Source organism: Megascapheus bottae, chromosome 26 (genome assembly GCF_031878675.1).
Source record: "Megascapheus bottae isolate mThoBot1 chromosome 26, mThoBot2.hap1, whole genome shotgun sequence".
Lineage (NCBI taxonomy): Eukaryota > Metazoa > Chordata > Mammalia > Rodentia > Geomyidae > Megascapheus > Megascapheus bottae.
This window is the reverse complement of record NC_143534.1, coordinates 7,226,482-7,248,743: the sequence shown is the minus strand read 5'-3', so window position 1 is coordinate 7,248,743 and position 22,262 is coordinate 7,226,482. Positions and strand designations below refer to the sequence as shown.

General features: G+C 39.8%; 1 protein-coding gene across 3 annotated transcripts in view; it reads right to left on the bottom strand.

The window, feature by feature from the left end:
- The window catches only part of Taf3 (TATA-box binding protein associated factor 3), a 118,809-nt gene extending 98,073 nt beyond the window's left edge, over positions 1 to 20,736 (bottom strand). For 2 of the 3 annotated variants that reach the window (XM_090318869.1, XM_090318870.1), the window contains exons 1-2: positions 20,292 to 20,496; positions 15,073 to 15,315 (exon numbers count right to left, since the gene is read on the bottom strand). In XM_090318869.1, the coding sequence (XP_090174995.1) occupies positions 15,073 to 15,315; positions 20,292 to 20,457 (409 nt within the window). In that variant the 5' untranslated portion in view covers positions 20,458 to 20,496. Of the gene's footprint in view, positions 1 to 15,072; positions 15,316 to 20,291; positions 20,497 to 20,658 lie in introns of those variants that run through there. The other variant, XM_090318871.1, reaches the window with a different exon arrangement.
- Between the last annotated feature and the right edge of the window lie 1,526 nt (positions 20,737 to 22,262).

Below are 22,262 nucleotides of genomic sequence, written 5' to 3'. Positions count from 1 at the left end.
TTTTGTTCAAGGCTAGTGCTCTATCATTTGAGCCACAACTCTACTTTTGACATTTTGGTGGCTAATTAGAGATAAGAGTCTCAAGGACTTTCCTGTTTGGCTGGCTTCAAACCATGATCCCCAAATCTGAGCCTCTTAGTAGATAGGATTACAGATGTGAGCCACTGCATTCAGCTTGAATGAGTGTATCTCTGACATGAATGTCAGGTTAGGCCAGAGGCCAGAATGCTCTTACTTAAATAGCCAGAGTAAGCTTGTAAGCTACAGCTGCTGTAACATCTACTTCTCTCTGACAATGCAGCATCAAAAGATATAGACAACATGTTACCAAGCAGAGCTATATCCTAATGAAATTTTATTACAGAACTGGGCTGCTAGCCAGGTATACTTTGCCCACCTCTAGTTTACTCTCAAGTAGAAGAATTAGAACAAGGGAGGTGTGTGTTAGAACTTCTCTTGTCAAGAAGGGATTTACATGTCTGCTTAACTGTGTAATGGTTTTACAATACCAGAAGAGTATTTCCTCATTTTTGATTATTATTTATTATTTTAGTACTGTTTACTATGAACACTACACATTCTGAAGTTTAAGATACTTTTTCAACATTTCCACCATCACTTTCTCAAATGTAGATTACTAACACAACGATAAATGAAGTCAAGATTTATAAGCATTTGTTGATTTCTGTGATGGAAACACTCCGGTGTAAACATTGGTCAATTTCTAACTACAAAATATGATGTTCCTGAATGTGGAGTTGAGAGAAGTTCACTCAAACATATAATCCACTTAACCTTGAGAATGAAATACCTTGGGAATAAATTGGTTTTGAATGCCTTTGCACTTAATTTACTTAATTTCAAGTTCATATGATTTAATTTATAATAAGGATTATTTCACAACCAGCCTTATATTTCTTGAATTCTTAACAATAATTACAAGTCATCTCTCCCAAGTAGGTACAAGCCAACTCCTGCACACTCCAGGTCCCACAAGCAAAGATGAGGTTACTAATGTAAACATGGATGAATAATTATAATTGCATTGGACCAACACCCATCCAATTTGTTTAAATTCACCATTGATAAGGATACTTAAAAAAATGGGTACCAGTGGCTTATGCCTGTAATCTTAGCTAGTCTGTTACTAGCTGAGATAGGAGGATTGCAGTTTGAAGCAAGCCCAGGCAGGACTCTTACCCACAATTAGCCATCAAAAAAGCCAAAATGGGGGCTGGGAGTTTGGCCTAGTGATAGAGTGCTTGCCTAGCATGCACGAAGATCCAGGTTCAATTCCTAGGTACCACATATATAGAAAAAAAGCCAGAAGTGGTGCCGAGGCTCAAGTGGTAGAGCTCTAGCCTTGAGAAAGTCCAAGGACAGTGCTCAGCCTTGAGCTCAAGCCCAGAACTGGAGAAAAAAAAAAAAAAGCCAAAATGAAGTGGTGGTTCAGGTGGTTAAGCACTATCCTTGAGGGGGAAAAATGCTCATTAGACAGTGTCCATGCCTTGATTTCAAACCCCAGGACCAAATACACACACACACACACACAAACACACACATATACACACACACACACACACACACACACACACACGTACAATATCTCTTCCTTTAAAAAATTTTTATTTTATTCATTTATTTATTTTGCCAGTCCTGGGGCTTGAACTCAGGAGTTGGGCACTGTCCTTGAGCTTTCACAAGGTAGCACTCTACCCATGAGCTGTAGTACTTCTGGCTTTTTCTGTGTATGTGGTACCAAGGAACCGAACCCAAGGCTTCGTACATGCTAGACGAGCATCCGACCACTAGGCCAGAAGAAAATTAATTTCATTTAATTAAGTAATTAATTTAATTCAAGCATTTAATTTAATTTATTAAATTTAATAATTATTTTTATTTTTATAATAATCAGTATTTTTTTTGCCAGTCCTGGAGCTAGAACTCAGAGCCTGCACACTGTCCTTGAGCTTTCTCAAGGCTAGCACTCTACCATTTGAGCCACAGCACCACTTCTGGCTTTTTTTTTTTTTTTTCTTTTTTTTTTGCTAGTCCTGGAGCTTAAACTCAGGGCTTGAGCACTGTCCTTGGACATTTTTTGCCCAAGGCTAGTGCTATGCCACTTGAGCCACAGTGCCAATTCTGGCTTTTTCTGCGAATGTGGTACCCAGGAATGAACCCAGGGCTTCATGCATGCTCGGCAAGCACTCTACCACTAGGCTATGTTCCCGGCCCCTTCTGGCTTCTTTCTGTATATGTGATACTGAGGAATCGAACCCATGGCTTCATGCATGCTAGGCGAGCACTCTACCACTAGGCCACTGCTCCCGGCCCCTCTTTTTATTTTTTATTAGTTTGTTTTGTCTTGTACTGAGTTATGAACTCAGGGTGTTTCACTGACTAGCACATACTTAGAGCTATACTTTCACTCTCTTTCCTGCTTTACAAGTAGTCTACACTCTATATGATCATATAATAATTATATATATATATGATTTGTTCTAAAAGTTAGTATACCCACAATGCTTACCTAACTTCACACACTCCATGCAATAACTCTTTCCTTAAACAAAACATGTGGTGTAATGTAGCTTAATTATTTCTTATGGGTCTATGAACCTTCGAGATAGTCACTTACTAGTAGAAATACCACTTATAAAACTAGATTCCAAGTTCAAAAATAGCCTCCCCCCACTTTTAAAAAACAGTTCTTTAGCATCACATTGCCTGTATTCAAACTTTGGACCTCCGAGTTACTAACATGTGATATTAAAAGTTATCATGCCTACGACTCATGTTGCTCATCTATAAAATAAAGATCCTATTAGTACTTCAATGGTTTTTATGAAGATTAAATAAGTCAGTATGTGGAAAGCCCTTAGATCAGCATGTGGCACTTAAGTCAGATGTTTTCAAGTGCTGTTGCAGCTACTATTTCATCAAATCCAGAATTCAGTCTCTTATCCTTCAGGGCATGATCTAATCTCACCATGCATTATTTATTTTTTGCTACCTAAGTGCAAAAAGGCAAAGTTGAAAAAGAAAACTCTCAAAAGGATCCATCCATGAAACATTTGTTAAAATATTGAGCATACTTTTACTGTCACAGTAGGTTAACTACCACTTGATAAGTCTAATATATTTCTAAAGAGTCATGATAATATACCATATAATATGGAAATGCACAAAATTTCATTCCATCTATTTTATTTTTTCCCAAAGCATTTTTCTGAATCCCACAGAGAGAGTTCTAGGTATCCTTTCCTTCCTGACAAAGCCACCTTTAATAAAAATGCATGCATTAACAACTTCATTTGAGGTTTAACTTTAAAAAAAATTCTTCAAATGCAAACCTACAGTCCATCCCTGTTTTGTATTTAATTTGCAACAGGATATCTGGCAGCTGTCAAGGGACCTGGAAAAGCTTGTTAGTTGATGACTGGGTGCCTGCTGAGATGGGCTCCACACACAGGTAATGCTCAATTGTAGACAAAATCTTCTGACCTACCTCTCATGCTCCTTTAAAGTTAATCTGAATACACTGCACATGAAAGGAAATGAAAAATAAGGTTTTCTCCTTCACCAGGGCACTGGGACTTCCTGAGTTTTTCATACCAGTGCTGACTGGTCCAAAACTACTATTTCTTTCTAACTATTCCCAATTGTGTCTGTCAACCATAATTAGAACTGTACACAAAAGGAAGGTGTCAAAATGTAACAATGCCATCAGATGGACAAGTACATTTTACTTTAACTGTCAATTTATTAGGAAGAATAGCCACTGACATTTATCAAATGGGTCTAACGAAATCTTTATATTTTTGAAGTATTTTGTGCAGAATTTACAAAAGTATGTATAAATAACAGAAAAATAGTTTTAACGACGGATCTTATTATAAACTTAAATACACCAAATATTTGTCATATAAATCTTGACATATAATAACAATATTTTTATAATATTGTCTTATGTTCCCTCAAAACAAGATGGCTTAGGTTCTTGATCCAATCAGTGCACAACAAAGTCCTTTTGTTAAATGACTACATTAGAAACTATTTTCTTTTCTTTCTTCTTCTTCTTTTTTTTTTTTTTGGTAGTCCAGGGCTTGGGCTCAGGGCCTGAGCACTATCCTTGGGGTTTCTCAAGGCTAGAGCCTCTTGAACCACAGCACCACTTCTGGCTTTTTTCTATTTATGTGGTACCGAGGAATTGAACCTGGGTCTTCGTGCATACTAGGCAGGCACTAGGTCAAACTCACAGCCCCAAAACTATTTTCTTAGAAATATATCAATTATCAAGAATGAAAGATCCATAGGGGATGTTTGCACTGAGACCTAGAGATTACAATTGTACTTACAGGATCAATTTCATCATCAAAGTCAAAAACGCTATTTTTAAGCATTATTTGTATTTTCTAATAATCATAAAACATGTCAGTTTTTTATCACCATAAGCAGAGAATGAAAAATTATGAATCTGCATTCGCACTGATAGGGAAAGTAAGGTATACTAAAAGGATGGTATTTCCAGACCTCATGTCTTTTTTGTTCATCTTTAAGACAGGGTCTTCCTATGTAGTCCAAACAGGACTCAAATTCAATATTTTCCTGCTTTGGCCTCATGAGTGCAGTCTACATATTTAACACTCAAGGATGACCTAGTATATTGCCATTTGAAATAATGGTTATAAAGACTGCATAGGGCCAGATATGCTGGAGGTCACTTACAATCCCAGCTACTCAAGAGACAGGGACAAGAGGGCCTAGAGTTTGAGCCATCATGGGCAAAAAGATAAGCAAACTATATTAACAAAATACAAACAAAAGTGGAACAGCATTTGCCAAGCATTGACTAGGAGATATTGAGTCCCTAGTACAACCAAAATAACAAAATATATGGGTATATAGAAAGAATAATATTCATCTTTACTGCAGACAAAATTTCTCAACTTTCACTTTAAATCTCAGCAATTGTCATAGACATATACTCACAGATACTCAGCACTTCAGACAAAATTATCTAACAAATTTGAATATCCTTAATACCATCTATTCCAAATATAATCTTGTCCCGACATCTATCATGACTAACAGAGAATCACTCAAACCAAACCATTTCAGTCCATTTAATGCATTTCTTATTTACTTCTAGGCCTAGCACTGTCCAGGAAAGAATATTAGTTCATGGTTAGTATACTGTCAGTGCAAAAGCAAATGACAAATGCAGTACTTACATAAAATTATACATACTATGTTGAAATAGGTACTTCACACACATATAAACATACACACAGAGTTGGATAACTATCAAAATAATATCAGTGAGCATCCACTGGGAGACCTTTGTTTTTTGTAGTTCCCACATTTCAGAGAAAAGTTTTAAAGCAAAATGACCCTCTCTTTCAAAAATGTTTAATCTAAGCTAGTAAGAAAATTATACTTTGAAATTCAATTCCAGTGAGACTGCTAAGATACTGGTATAATCACACATTCATTATGGCCTTGTAAGTTGATACGATTCTTTTGGAAAGCAATGTGCAATATGTGTCAAAAACCATAAATGTGTTCATACCTTTGACCTAAGAACTCCTGGGAATTGATTATAAGGAAATGATGTAAAAAATATGCACAAGGATATTTTGATGTGATGCTGTATTATTTTAAAATAATAAAGTATCTAGCAATAAGAGAATAAGTAAATTATGTATAATTTTTTTAAAAGTAGGAAAAATAAAAAAGATACGGGGACAAGGAAACACCATAACAAACAATAGTAACTGTTTAAAAAAAAGAACGCAGATAAGCTGCTGGAGGTATTTTCTAAAGGATATTTTAATGGGACTTTAAGGAGAATGTTAGAAACAAAACTTCATAAGGAAAAGTAAGTAAAAATGGTTAATAATTTCCAATTCTGGGAAGATAATCCAGAGATTCAGAAAGAATAACGTAAGGACTTTGTTTCAAGGAATTCTCTTTCAAAGACAGATATTTCCTCAAGGCAAATAAATATTAAGTATATTCATATCATTCTAAGTTCCACAGAAGCTACATTATGAACAAACTGTTATTATTCTTTCTAAAACAAGCAGGAATGTTTTAAGTCATATGCTCTTTCTCAATACTTTGGCATTTAATTGGAGATTCATTAACATTAACAAAAAAGGAAAGAGTGCCACCTACTGAACTGCAATCATTTTCACAGGGAAAAAAGAATACTAATAAACATAAAATAGCACAGTTAATCAGCACCAGTCACAAAACTAACAGTGAAAATAAAAACAAAACAAAAAGACAGATATAGAAAAACAGACATGGCTGTATAAGAGAGACTGGCATTACTTCGTTTACTTCTGTGATAAAATTAGAAGCAAAACGACTATAATTAGTACTTAAAATCTTAAATATTTCTAAGGGCTATACAAAAGAAAGGTGTGTGTGTGTGTGTGTGTGTGTGTGTGTGTAAAAGCAGATTGCTAAAATATTCTTTTAATTAAAAAAAAGCAAAAAAAACAAGCAATGCAAGCTGGGCCCTAGGAGCTCATGCCTATAAACCTAGCTACTAAGGCAGCTATGACATGGGGATCACAGTTCAAAGCTGGCCAACAGAAAAGTCTATGACACTCTTAACTCTAATTAATGAACAAGAAAAGGGTCAAAGTGGAATTGTGGCTCAAATAGTAGAGTGCTAGCCTTGAGTGGGAATGTGAAGGGACAGTGCCAAAAGACCTTCAGCCCAGGCTCCAAGGCATGCACACACACACACACACACACACACACACACACACACACACACACACACACTTCAAGACAAAAAATAAAGATCTGGCAAACACAATTTACACATTCACATCTCTATTTGATTTTTCTCATGGCTAATTTGCTTTCCAATACTGAGCTAAGTAAGTTCTGGTCTATTCCCTTAAGAAAGGAAAAGCAATCTCTCACTCAAGTAGATGGCAGAAAAATCCCTGGGCAGATACAAATAAGTCTTACTATGTGCCATAGCACTTACACAATATGCTAGAATTCCAAGGAAATTTGAGATGTTATCACAGACATATATTTATTGCACTTTGAATTTTCAAGACAAGTGAGAAGAAAGCCACTGTCCTTGGTACTGAGGTTATCAGGAGGAAAACAACAACAAAAAAACCTTGTAAATATGAGCCTGACCCCAAACATATTCAATATCTACTTGAATAAACATTTTCATTTATATCTCACTTAATTATAAAAATCCAAGCCGGGTGTAATGGCTCACACCTGTAATCTTAGCTACTCAGGAGACTGAGATCTGAGGATCACAGTTCACAATCAGCCCAGGCACTAAAGTCCATAAGACTCTTATCTCCAATTAACCACCAGAAAACCAGAAGTGGTACTGTGGCTCAAGGGGTGGGGCAGTAGCCTTGAGCTGAAAAGCTCAGGGACAATGCCCAGGCCAGAGTTCAAGTCTCACGACTAACAACAACAACAAATATATGTACACACACACACATATATATTCCCATGGAGGTAGTTATTCCTAATTGTCTAGATAAAATGCTTTCCAATTTAAGAATAACTATTCCCACTTAATTGATATACCATATATTGGAGGAAGTGAAAATGCTTTAAACTGTCATAATTCAATGAAATGCCAAGTCTTAACTCTTTGGTAGTTAACCACTTAATTATACTGGATGTTAAGTATCACTGTACAAATGCATTTTGATATATAACTTTAAGCCTTAATTTAAAAAAAAATCTGAAGGCTAATATTTAATCTCATCTAACAACCAATTATACATACATATAGACATAAATATACATATATATTTTTTTTCCCCAGTTCTGAGGTTTTAACTCAGGACCTGGGCACTATCCTTGGGCTTTCTTAAGGCTAATGGTCTAACCTTGAGCCACAGCACCACTTCCAGCTTTTTCTGTGTATGTGGTACCAAGGAATCAAACCCAGGGCTTTGTGCATGCTAGATGAGCAATCTATCACTAGGCCATGAGAGTGGCCCCCAAATTTTATATTTTTTCAGACATTTTTGTTCTAAGACCTCAAATATGAATATGAATTCACATATAAAATAGGGCTACCTTTGAATACACTAAAATAAAAAGAGAGAGAAAGAGACAATAAGAGCCTACATCTAACTTGGGACACAGTGGGAGGCACTTTTTCAGAAACTCAAGACCATGGTCCATTTCTAAATACAGTGTATCTGCTGTCAGTATCCCACAATCACATCCAAGTTCATCCCAGTATGTGGTTCTAACACACTATGTAATCTAGAGCTCTACCTTATCTCCATTTCTGAAAATCCAACGAAAATCTGGGATAATGATTCCCTGATAGATATGAGGGCCCATTGTAAAATTTAACTCCAGATCTAGCTGGTCTGTTTTAAGATCTGGCTATTCCTATGCTTGAATATCCACACAGCCTCAAGAGCTTGCACTCTTGCTATCTCTTAGTATTCTTGTCTACAACCACCAGATCCTGGATGAATGTGTGGAGTTCTATCTGGAATCTCTCCCAATGCTATCTCCTCCTTGGAGTCCATTTTTCTCATGATACCAGCATTTACTAAATAACTCATCTTCTTCCCTACACTTGAAAATATTGATTTCATCATTCTTTATTGTATACTAGATTAGAAACCTCTGATGCTCAAAGAGTTTTGAGATCTACTGTTTCCCCTTAAATATCCTCATCTATATTTTCAAATAATATCAAAACATTAGGCAAATCCTTCTTTCTTCAAGTCCACTGTAAGCTGTAAAGAGAGATGACATAAGGGAAAGAGAAGATGCAAAGTGAAGTGGCAAAGAAAAACAAGGACAGAAAATATCACCAAGTAAGTTACCATATTTTTGAACATTACACAAAAAGAACAGAAGAGGGAGCAAGTTAAAACCTGATATTAGGTTAAAAGAATATACAGAAAATTCCAATTTAGCAATTGCCAACTTAGAATATTTCTGACTTTATAATGGTAAAAAGTGATTTAAATTTAGTAGGAATTTCACTTCAAATATTTAATTTTGAATTTTTCTGTTTGATAGGTGGTATAATGTTCTTGAAATGCTGAGCGGGGAGTAGCAAACCACAATCCCTCCTCAGCCACATTCTGATAAAGGTTCACAACCAATATAGTGTTAAGCTAAAATATTCAATAAATTAGACAGCATATTAAATATTTTTCACCTTGAAATATGTTTAATTTACAATGTGCTCAGTCAAAGGAATGTCTGTAGTCACATATACAATTTCTTGAAAAGGCACATCCCAACACACAATGAAAGCAGAAGGAAAGACTCAAAACAAAAAAATGGGACAAATACTATAATGTTCTACCATAGTTTGGAGGGAGGCCTGGTTCAAGTGGTAGAGCACCAGACTAGCAATGAGGCCCAGAATTCAAATCCCAGTGCCCCACCCCAAAAATGTAGGGGAGAAACCTGAAAATTTTGAGACTCAGGAACTTAAGAGCTGGAAAAAGTGAAGAACATTAAATTAATGATTTTAGGGATATATATTTAGCTGGAAAATCTTTAAAGTAATGAAGTAATCCTACGAAGTCAAGAGTGGTTATTTTTGATAGCAGAAAGAAAGGACAATGATCAGGACTGAGCACACAGCGGGGGCTTCTGAGACAGCTGGTAAATTTCTTGGTCTTAACACTTAGAGTTAGTTTAAAAGAACATTAGATCAGCCAATCAGTAACTGATGAGCTTAAGAGAGTTGCTTCAAGAAAGCAAATGAAGCAGGCTCATGCTTGTAATCCTAGCTACTGAGGCTGAGATTTGAGGATCTTGGTTTGAAAGCTTGGGCAGGAAAAGCCTACTAAGACTCTTATCTCCAACTAACCACAAAAAGCTGAAAGTGGAGCTATAACTCTAATGATAGAGTGCCAGTTTTGAGCAAAAAGCTCACAACAGAACCCAGGCCCAGAGTTCCAGCCCCACTACTACCACAAAAGCAAACACACAAACAAAAAGAAAACAGATAATCTGTTGCTATAACAAAATCCCATAACTACAACCTAAAGAGATTGGAGACATTACAGTTGTAATTCTATCAAATAAGAATGAATTCTTTGGGTTCCATTCCTCCTACCACATACATAAATGTCTTACAAACTGCATCTCGAATTCTCTTTAACATCAAAAGAGTAGACAGTATTGTATCTATATTAAAGGAAATAAATGTAAAGTTCAGAAAAATAACAATAGCTGGGGAAACAACAAATTTAATAAGGGCCACCACAACTGAAGGATTCTATTATGTCTATGTTTGTTTGTTTTTTACTACCCATAATACCACTTCAGGCATTTACCGTAACATATTCACTATAACACTCAGAACTTTAATTCTGACCAAATTCAACAAAGAACTTGCTGAACCATGTCTTGTTTGGACATGCCAAACTGCACTACTGATCAGAATACTAGCAACTTTCCAACATGTTGTACACATTAACAAAAATTCAGGTGGGTAATATTAACATGACTGTTGTGACTATATTTTTAAAAAAACGATAATTTCAGAATTACATTCTATAACCTTTTCAAGCCTAAAAGATTTTGATAAGTATCTTATCATACTATCAGCTATTATATCTTTATGAACCTTATGTATGTGTTGTGTTTATGTCCCTTATATAATACAGATTAGCTGAAATAAGAAACAGCTTTTAACTTGGTTCTGGTAACAGGTTCAACATCTGTAATCCTAGCTACTAAGGAGCCTAAGATCTGAAAATCAAGGTTCAAAGCCAGCCTGGGCAGGAAAAATCTGTGAGACTCTCATCTCCAATTAACTACTGAAAAATCTGAAGTAGAACTGTGGTTCAAGTGGCAGAATGTTAGCTTTGAGCAAAAGAGAGCTCTGGGGCAGTGCCCAAGCCCTGAGTTCAAGCTCCAGAACTGGCATAATAAAAGAAAAAAAAAAGAAACAATATTTAAGCCAGGATCTATAATCTTAGCTACTCAAGGGGCTGAGATCTGAGAATCTTGAATTAGAGAGCCTGGCAGACAAATATGGGAGACTCTTATCTCCAATTAGCCAGCAAAAAGCCAGAAATAGTGGCTCAAGTAGGAGAGTGCCATTCAGAATGCTATCCATGGGTGAAAAATCTAAGCAAGGGCAGTGTGTTTAAGATCTAGCAGCAGCACGAAGACATAGAAAAAGAAACAGCATTTGTATAACATAATTACTTCTTTTTTGTTAGTACCAGGAATCTCAAGGTCCTACACTTGTCAAACAGGGGCTCTTTCTCCTGAGTCATGTCTCCAATCCATTTTTGCTTTTGTTATTTGTTAAAGAGGGTCTCTGGATATGCCTATGGACAGAATATGTTTATTTACATTCCTCATCTAGCTAGGATGAAGGGCGTTTACTACCAGGTCCAGCTGCTGATTGGGATGAGATCTCTAGTTTATGTCTGGGCCATCCCTTGAATAATAACCCTCCTGATCTAAGGCTCCAGAATAGAGAGGATTATAAATGTGAGCCACTAGTGCCTGGCTTGATAACTCTAATGTATATCTGGATGCTCTAAAGTAAATCAAGAATAGATTATAATTAAGAAGTTCACTTTGGTTTAGTTAGGGATATAGCATATTAACAAAAATTCTCTAAATAAATAAATAAATGCAAGTTAGGTATATAACAGTGACACACAAAAAGGGATTAAGATTAATTTAGGGGCTAGGGTATTGGTTAATGATAGAATATGTACTTAATATATGGGTTCTAATCTCAGAACTAAGCAAGAAAAAAAAAAGAGTAACCCAACATTGTCTTCTTTCTTCTTTCTTTCATTTTGTGGTACTAGGGATCAAATACAGGGCCTTGCACATATGAGGAAATGCACTATCACTGAGCTAAGTCACTGACTTAGTGAGTTCAAATTTTCTTAAAAGACAACAAAACTCTGAATTATTTAAACATTCAATTACTAAATAGGGGGCTTAATAGTACACATAAACCACAAAACAGTTTATAAAGCTCTAAAAATCATAAAGGATGTGAAGTAAAATTTGTTTATTTATTTATTTAAATGATGTCAGCCCTGGGCAAGGTCTTTGACCTTTTTTGCTCAAAGCTAGCCCTTTACCACTTTGAGCTATAATTCCAGTTTTTTTGGTGGCTACTTCTCCTTCCTGGACTGGCCTTGAATAATAATCCTCAGATCTCAGCCTCCTGTGTAGGATTGTAGGTGGGACGCACTGGCACCTGGTCAGACTCAATTTTTTTTTTTAACACGGAGAAGATAGTTATAGCTAAGAGCCACACCATTTAATAATGCACATAAGTTATCTCTGCTAAATTTGAGCACTATTTAATTCACAGATGTAAAACTATTGATCTCATATCATTGTAAAATAACTGATGCACTTAATATATAAGGGCACTAATGCATTTATATAGTAATAAGTTTTCTTTAGCTTCTTGCCTCAAGTTTTCTTCTAGCTTTGATTTCTTCTCATTTTTTTCTTAGCAAAGCTAGAAAACTTTGTGTATACAAAATTATGTATACTTCGAGCTAAAATATTCAGAACCACACAATGAATAATTCTCAGAACTAAAGAGGACATACTAAGGATTGAAAATTTAGTCCTATTTCTATTCCATGAAGGTACCTAAGATGCTTAACAAATCATATTTAAAGACAATAAGGAAAGAAATCCCCCAAACAGTTGACATTTTCACCCTTCCTTATAAAAACAACAACAACAACAAAAAAACCAAGTACTTTTCAGTCTAACATGGGCTACTATGTAAGAAATCCTCCTTTGATAACTAGTATTTAAATAAGCTTATTATATGTTTAAGGTAAGTACATTCTATTTAAAGTTGAACTGGAGTTTAAAGATCAAAAACGCTGACAGTAAGGGATTTAAAGAGGACAATTTACATGGCAAAATATAAACAAAAAGATTTCCTGACAGGTAATAAAGTCCCTACCTACAAATGAATTCAAAGGTGGGCTTGAGGGTAAAAAATTAAACAGTTACTAAAGGAATGACCGAGCAGGTTTCCAAGATTTTCTGTGCATAAGGACAGAGAATTGGACAGAAGGAGAAAAAGAAATTTGCATAGCCAAGACCCTAAACATAGTGTTTTATAAGTTCAAAATCATTTTCTGAAAGTATATTTTGCTGCAAACATTATCACAGACCCTATCGATCATGATTCCTGATGTCAGTCAGAATTAATCTCCAAAACTTGAAGTGGGAAAGCGCTAAGTTACTGAGCAGTCTATTCCCAACTGGCACAAATTAAAAAGTCTGGTAACTTTCCAGACGATTACAGAGTCTTTCATTATCTACTGTGGCTATGGACAAGCACAGATACATCACTTCATCCTCAGCACATTGAATTATAGCACTATCTCTAGTCAGTAGTGTACTGACCAGTCTTATACTATACCCAAAGCCCTGAGCTCAGCAGTGATCCAACAGTTCACAACAATGCTCTACAGCTTAGGTTCAACATTTACTCAGTGTTTCCCATGAGACAGAATGAAAACACAGAGTATAAAGCCATGTATGCCAAGTTTAAATCCAGTCCATGAAACAAAGAGGTTAACACTTCAAAATACTTTTAAAGTGGAGCATGAACCGTAAGGAATGTAACACTTGAGTATTGCTGTTGAGAAGGTAAAACGGTGACAAGCTGTTAAAGAAAATAGTGTGGGGACCTCCTCAACATTTAAGGCTAGATAAGTCAGTGCTACAGCATGTGCTCAGCATGTACAAGACCCTGGATTCAATCCCCAACACTTAAACAAAATTAGATACTATTCAGCAATTATCCAGCAATTCCACTGCTGGGCTTATGTCCAAAAGGATCAAAAACAGGGACTTAAACAGATATATATGAACACAAACACCAATGTTCATAACAGTACTCTGCACAAAAGTGGAAAGGGAGAAACAATCAAGACTTTTTAAAAAATAAGCATGTATAAGTTTAACAGTGATTATCAGTCTTAAAAAGGAAGGTAAAGGGCCAGGAGCATGGCCTGGTGGTAGAGTGCTTACCTAGTATGAATGAGGCCCCGAATTCAATTACTTGATACCACATACACAGAGATAGTTGGATAGAGTGGCGCTGTGGCTCAGGTAGTAGAGCCCTATCTTTGAGGAAAGCTCAAGTCCTCAGGCCCTGAGTCCAAGCCCCAGGACTCCCCCACCCAAAAAAAAATTCTAGCAAATTCTCCAACATGCATTAGCCTAAAAGACAACATGCTAAGTGAAATAAAACAATTACCAAAAGTCAAATGTTGTTTGGTTGCAGTTACACTTATAAGAGGAACTGAGAGAGCAGACAAACTTATAAAGACAGAAAATGAATGGTAGCTGGGCCCTCGTACCTCATTCCTGTAATCCTAGCTATTCAGTAGGTTGAGACCTGAAGACTAAGATTCAAAGTCATCCTAAGCAAAAAGTTCATGGGAATCTTATTCCAATTTACCAGTATAAAGCTAAAAGTGAAGGAGTGGTTCAAGTGGTAGAGTACCAGACCTGAATGAAAAGGCCAAGTGAGAACATGAGGCCCTACATTCAAGCTCCAGTACTAATGCACACGCAAACGCACGGGCACACACACACACAGAAAATAAGAGACAAGTCTGCAGAGTACCAGTACTACATATGTACCAGTATCCTCAACTCACTGTTGCCAGTACACAGCAATGGCATTCAACTCACATTAGTAATATAATAAGGGAGAAGGAAAAGAGCTACTCCATGTTTTCCCTTTGTTTCAAAGGTGTTCTAGTCAGTGAATAATCCATCCTATGGAAAGGCCTCTCTGTGGTCATATTCAGTTCTCCCTTATTTAAAAGCTGCAAAGCACATAAACACCCTATCAGACAGAATCTTGATACCATGACCCTGCCTATTAATGCCAGTTCCAAGTTTGTCAGACTAAAGGTTAGAATAAATTTGTAAACAGCATTAAAATATTTTGATTGCATTTCTAAAATTTAAATGTAAGCAGAGCATGTACACCTGAAGAGATTAAAAATTCATCCCAAGACACTAATATATGAGGAACAAACCACAAACCTTCTTGAGAAGATACAATGGGTGGTAGGTAATCAGGAATGTACTCCTTTCTTTCTTCTGCATCTTTGCTTCCAGGCTGAGGAAACTGAAGTACATTGTTCTTGCTAACAGGAAATGAAGGAATTTGATGTGGGAAGGTGACTGGTTCAATATTGTGAATATAGTCTTCTAGTTCATGCAGACTGACCCCCATAAGCTGGAAAGCTTCACCAACATCATCCAAAATTGGATCTGTTCGGCCATCTGAAACAAGTTAAAATCACATTAAACCATTTTAGGAAAATCCAATGAACATTCACAACACGTTAAGAAAAATATATTGAGTAAATACTATAGCTCAGAATTAAACTATTTACTTAAAACCTAATCACTAAAAATTTAATGAATTCTGGAATAATCATATTACTTATTATACACATTGTATATATACACATATCCATACACTTACACATGCCAGTTCTGGAGCTTAAACTCAGCCCCTCAACCAAGCCCTTGCTCAGTTTGTTTACTCATGGCTGGCACTCTATAGCGCCACTTAAGCCACATCTTCATCCTAACATCTGGCTAGTTAACGGGAAATGGAGTCTTGTACCCTTTTCTTCACGAGATGACTTTGAACCATGATCCTCAGATCCTACCCTTCTGAATACCTGGGATTTGATGCATGAATCCATTCAAGGTTGTTTTTGTTTTGTTTTGTTTTTTTTAATCTGAAATGTCCTTTAGTCCTTCAAAATTGGAGTTATACTTTATGTGGTGTCCCCACATATCTGAAAGCTCCTGTTTTGAAGACTGGGTCCCAAGCTGGTAGATCCAGTCCTTAAGAAGTGATTGGAACATGAAGACTCCACCCTTATCAATGGATTAATTCAGGTAGATTCATAACTTGATGGCATTTATATCAAGATAGTGAGACATGGTACCTAGCTAGAAGTAGGTAGATGGAAGCATGACTCTAAAGCTTATCTATCCTTTCACCTTGGTTGTTCCTACTATGGTCACACCAGTACAGAATAGTCACCACTCACCTATGGTGGAACAATATTCTAAGATCCTCAATGGATACTTGAGACCTATGCATATCTGTTTTTTTTTGCCAGTCCTGGGCTTGAGTTCAGGGCCTGAGCACTGTCCTTGGATTTTCTCAAGGCTAGAGCTCTACCACTTGAGCCTCAGCACCACTTCCGGCTTTTTTCTATGTATATGGTACCCAGGAATCAAACCCGGGTCTCCATGCATGCTAGGCAAGCACTTTAACCACTAGGCCAAACTCCCAGCCCATCTGTTTTTTTCTTATACTTAATGTGTCTATGGTAAGAATTAATTTATAAATTGGGCACAATGAGAGATTAACAGGAGCTGGTGGCTCATCCCTGTAATTCTAGCTACTAAAGAGGCTGAGATCTGAAGATCATGGTTCAAAGTCAAGCCGGGCAGGAAAGTCTATGAGACTTTCATCTCTAATGCATCAGAAGACCAGAAATAGTGTTGTGAGTCAATGTAGTAGAACGCTAGCCTTGAGTAAAAGAGCTCAAGAGACAGCACCCCCCCCCAAAAAAAAGTTACTTAAGACAGTTTTTTGTTTTGTTTTCCCTGCTTCAGAAGTGCAAGATCTTGAGTACAATTCCCACTGTTTTCAAGAAGAAAATAGATGTTTTTCAGACCAATTTTAACCAAGTTTGTAGAAGGGAAAACTAGGCAGATTACTACTGTAATTTTAAGTTCTTCCTAACTATTCTCTCCCTAGAATAAGAAAATTATTTTTCTTTAAAGTACTCCTGGAATCCAGAGTCCACAAACATCTCTCCTTTATCTTACTCCTTTCACAATAACTGTCAGTACCATGTAATAATTATTACAGATCTAGTCTTATTAAAGAGTCATTCTAAAGGATTTATGACTGTTTTCAGTGACAGGACACATATTCCACATGCAATACAATTTCTGCACATACCAAAATATATGCCCCTGAATACCTGAGGAAACTGTTAACCTAGGAAAATTTTAAATTCATTATTTGTTGAATTAATACTTGAGAATATTAGCTTCAGATGCCATTAGTTTGTGTTAACATTCTGATATCCTTGTACACACCCTATGAGCAGAGACAATATCTTAGTAATTTTATACCACCCAGTGCAGGGCTGAGTTAATATGCAGTTCTCATTACAAAAAAGGTGCAGTGGCTCATGCCTGTAATCCTAGCAACTCTGGAGGCTGAGATCTGAGGATCCTAGTTCAAAGCCAGCCCAGGCACTAAGTTCTGTGAGACTACTATCACCAATTAACCACTAGAAAACCAGAAGTGGCAATGTGGCTCAAGGAGTAGGGCGATAGGAAAACAAAAGAAACTAAACCTTTAATTAACCAGAAAAAGCTGGGTAGGAGGTGTGGCTCAAGTGGTATAGCTCTAGTCATGAGAAAGAAAGCCAAGGAAGCTTGAAGTCCCAAGTTAAAGTCCAGTAACCACAATGCCATTCATTAAAAAAAAAAAAAAAAGCATCTAAAGGGGCGGAATATAAAAATGATTACATAATAGTAACCTCAGGTTACAGAATTCAATTTTAAAATATGTCAAAGATATAATCTATTCTGTCAAATATATGGCTAAGGGCAGTTTGGCGTAGTGGTAGAGTGCTTGTTTAGCATGCATGAAGATCTAGGTTTGATTCCTTGGTACCACATACACAGAAAAAGCTGAAAGTGGTGCTGTGGTTCAAGTGGTAGAGCTCTAGCCTTGAGAAAGCTGAAGGACGGTCCTGAGTCCAAGCCAGGACTGGCAAAAAAGAAAAAAAAAAGTATTTAGAAGACAAGGTAACAAAAATCATAATCTGGACCACCCATAATTGGTAACAATATACTTGAGGATTATGGAGAGGGGACCTGAAGGAAAAAAAAAAAGAATATTCTGCCAATGAATGAACTCTATTTTAAAGATCCCAATTAGAAGTATCAGTGAAATCAAGCATTCGAAATATGCTTCAAAGATTGTAGGCACTCAAGAAGTGAAGCCAATAAATAACTATTATGGTAGTGGATCATCAGCTCATTCATTTATCCAACAAGTATTTCCTCAGTTTTTATTGTATTTTGGCCTTTTATAAGATTAGAGAACACAGATAAAAGCATTTTGCTTCCTAGGGAGGGAAAAGAAACATGCATGAACAATTACAAAACAAAGTGATAAATAACATATGGGAAAAATGAATGGAATTATGAGAGCAGACAACATGAGTCCCCTATAGCAGATGATAAGTGAATATCAAAATATAAGCAGTACAGTGGACCAGGGGTGCAGGACACTCAAAGAAGCAGCATGCATACAGGCTTAAGATGTCTTGAAAAGGCAGGTAGCTCAGCATGGTGGCAGATTAGTATGGCAGGGTAGCAGAAGATAAGAAAAATGCTAGCTTACAATGGGAAAAGTGTGCTGCTAAAAGTTTAGAATTTTAGCTATGACAAACGGAGTGCAACTGAAATATTTTTCAGAAGAATAACAGTTTTAGATTTGTATGGTGCACACGATCCCATCTGTCCCATGGACAGATTACTCTGGCAGCACATAAATGGGACCTACTTATCACTTGAGTCTCAAGTCCATTTCTGGCTTTTTGGTGGTTAGAGTTAACAGACTCACAGACTTTCTTGCCTGGTATGGCTTTGAATCAGGATCCTCAGATCTCAGTCTTTTTACACGTGGGAGCTACTGGTGCCAGACTTCACTTTTTTTTTTTTTTTGCCAGTCCTGGGCTTGAGCTCAGGGCCTTAGCACTGTCCTTGGACTTTCTCAAGGCTAGAGCTCTTCCACTTGAGCCTCAGCACCACTTCCGGCTTTTTTCTATGTATGTGGTACCAAGGAATGGAACCCGGGTCTTTGTGCATGCTAGGCAAGCACTTTAACCACTAGGCCAAACTCCCGGCCCCAGACTTCACTTTTTAAATTTAGAAATCGCTTTAAACAAAACCAAGTATTTTTGTGCATGTTCTAGTCCTGAGGCTTGAGGTCAGGGCCCGAGCACTGACCCTTAGGATTTTTGCTCAAAACTGGCGCTCGACCATTTGAGCCCCAGCTTGCTTCTGGCTTTTTGACAGATAACTGGAGAGAGAAAAGAATCTCACAGATTATCCTGCCCAGGCTGGTTTTGAACTACAATCTTCGGATCCTCTCCTCCTGAGTAGCTAGGGTTGCAATTACATGTCACCAGCTCTCGGTCACAAAACCAAGTACCTTATGAAACACTTCATCAAGTGTTCCAGCTTACAATCATAAGCTGAACCTGACATCTGAATAAACGATACCCTCCCAACACACACACACACACACACACACACACACACACACTACATAAAGACATGTGCGCACACTGGTGCGAAAGCACGTAAACAACACAGTGGGCAGCTACTAAAATCTTTCCAACGACCTGTTATAAACACTTCCAGATGGGCACTGAAATCCATGCATCCATCCATCCCATCCACCCATCCATCCACCCATCCATCCACCCATCCATCCATCCATCCATCCATCCATCCACCCATCCATCCACCCATCCATCCATCCACCCATCCGTCCATCCATCCGTCCATCCATGCATGGATCGCAGCCCGGATTTACCTCGAAAAAGTAGCAGATTACCTGCGGGACCTCTGCTTAACCACGCTCTGGTATCAGAGCACTGACAGATAAGGAAGGGGGGTGGGGGCCGAGGGAAGAGGTGGGTGGGTGGGGGGGGGGCAATCGACGGGTTACCCCGGAAAGTCATTCGAAAGGGACTGTCAAGCCGTGGAAGTGACAGACTTGGCAGCACTGGAGAAAGAGTGTGAAGGGAAGAGGGAGCAGCCGATCCGGAGGGGAGAGCGAGCGAGCGAGCGAGCGGCGGGCCGGCGCGGGCGGGGAGCTGTCAACCGGGGCGGCAGCGGCGGCGGCGGCGGCGGGCGCTCGGGGACGGCCGGTCGAGTCAGGAGCGGCCGGTAGACGGAGCGCCGGTGACAACTAGTTGCAGTCGTTGGCGGGCGGGAAGAGGCGGGGGGGGGGGAGGACCCCGGAGCGGGGGTCCGGGGCGGGGGGCGGGGACCGTTCCCCTCCGACGGCCAGACAATGAAGAGGGGCGGCGGGGCAGCGGGCGGGAAGTGGGCGGGCGGGGTGGGGCGGGATGCCCGGCGTGCGCTCGGGGCTGGGGACGTCCCCGCGAGCCCTCCCTCCCCTGCCCGGTACTCACAGAGCTCCGAGTACCGGTGGCAGCCCCGGCCCAGCTGCTGCAGGTAGCGCTGCAGCACGTCGGTGAGGAGGTGGCAGGCGCTGAGCTGCACCGAGTCCCAGCCCAGCGCCTGGCAGATCTGCGCCACCGAGACCCTCAGCAGCGACCGGGAGTAACTCTCGCACATCCCGCTGCGTGGACGGGCGCCGCCGCCGCCGCCGCCGCCGCCGCCGCCGCAGCCCTGGCGGACGCCGCGCTCCAGCCCCCCGCCGCCGCCGGGCCTCAGCGGGGCCTCCGGTTCATCCTCGGGGGCCCCCCTCCGCCCCGTGTCCCGCGGCGGGGACACTGGCCCTCTCCCGCCTCCCAACCCCGACCCTCGGGCGACCACCTCAAAGCCCCGGCAGCACCGAGCGCGCCAGCCTGAGAGCCGCCATTTTGGACTCGCTCCGCCTCCCGCTGGAAGGCCGCCGGAGGGAGGCAGCACTAGACGAATGCCGACAGCGCCGAGGCGAAAGCTCCGCCCCGTGTGTGGGGGGGGGGAGGGAGCAGAGCGAGCGTTTCGCTATCGATTCTCGGGCCTTGGGAGGGGTCACCGGAAACGGACGGGCTGAGCCCTGTTGGTGGCTGAGCTCCGGGACGAGCAGGTGCTGCTGCTGGGGTCCCGAGGGGGGCGCATGGGGCCGGCGTCGAGCGAGAGGGGGCCGTCCGCGTTCCCGGGGGCCAAAGAGGGAGCGAGTGCATGCGCTTGGGACGCGGTCGCGTCGCCGGAGGGGCGGCGTCCTGGGAAAGCGCGGTGCTTCCGGGAGCGCGGGCCGGGCCCGGGGCGGCGGAGGCCCGGGGGGCGGAGCTCCAGTCGGCTCAGCGGCGTCCCCCGTAACGAGCCGGAATGGAAGGTGTCCCTGTGCCCGCGTAATGACGGTAATCCACATGAGTAGATTTCCCCTTTAAAACTGTTTTTTTATTATTGTAAAGGGGATTGAGGTACGCAGGGCTTACAGTCCCGTAAGCCAGGGATTGAGTACACTTTTTAAACTGTCGCCTCTTTTCCTCCTGTTGCTTTAGGCTGTTCTTCCCCTTCCACCCAACCCGTCTCTTCTAACATCTTTTCTAAAAAAAATTAATTTCAAATATTATTTTACATAATCAGAGGCACCGAGGCATCGGCTTTTGTGTACCACCCCTTTATAAAAGCATCCTCCTTTGGAGGCTGTGAATGCCTAGTGCTGTGTAATTTATTAAAAAAAAGAAAATAGAAGCACACGCCAGAAACTGTCCTCTCTCCTCTTTCTTTTCTGGTAAAACATCCTTGCAGCACACACACACATGGGGACCTTGATGTGCCATTTCCGAATTTCCAGGCACTGTGACCTCACCAGGATGTGAGGAACTCCTTTATTTCCTAGAGTCAAATACTAATCAGAATACATGACATGGACTATGTAACCTGTTTGTTTGCCTGAAGTTTGCTGGGAGTTCTGGTTGCTTGAATGGTTGTCTGCTGCAGAAACTTCTAGCAGAGTATTGCCAGGTCTTTCCAAGCCGCCTGAGGTTGGGATGATCTGATAGGGAGCTTTAAATATTGGCTAGGAAATTTTGTTTTGTTTTTGTTCTTTGAATCAGTCATGCTATACTGCGTAGGCTGGCCTCAGATTCCTGGGCTCAAGTGATTGATTCTGCCCTCAGCCTCCCCTATAGCTGAGGTGGTGGGAGAGCAGTTCTTATACTTGGTATCAGACCCTCCATCTCAGTCCCCACCCAGTAATTTACCATGCCAGGAGCTGTTTTTACAAAAGATGTAGAATTTTCCCCCACACATCATGACCTTACTCTAGAGCAATGTACCATTGCAATTTAGCATTTAGAACTTACCATGAACATGGCACTACCCATGCCTCTAATACCACAGTCTACCAGGTTACCCAGGCCTTGTAAAAAAAAGGCAGCATGCATGGATACCTGAACTGACTGCAGAACCCTTTTCTGCTTCGTACC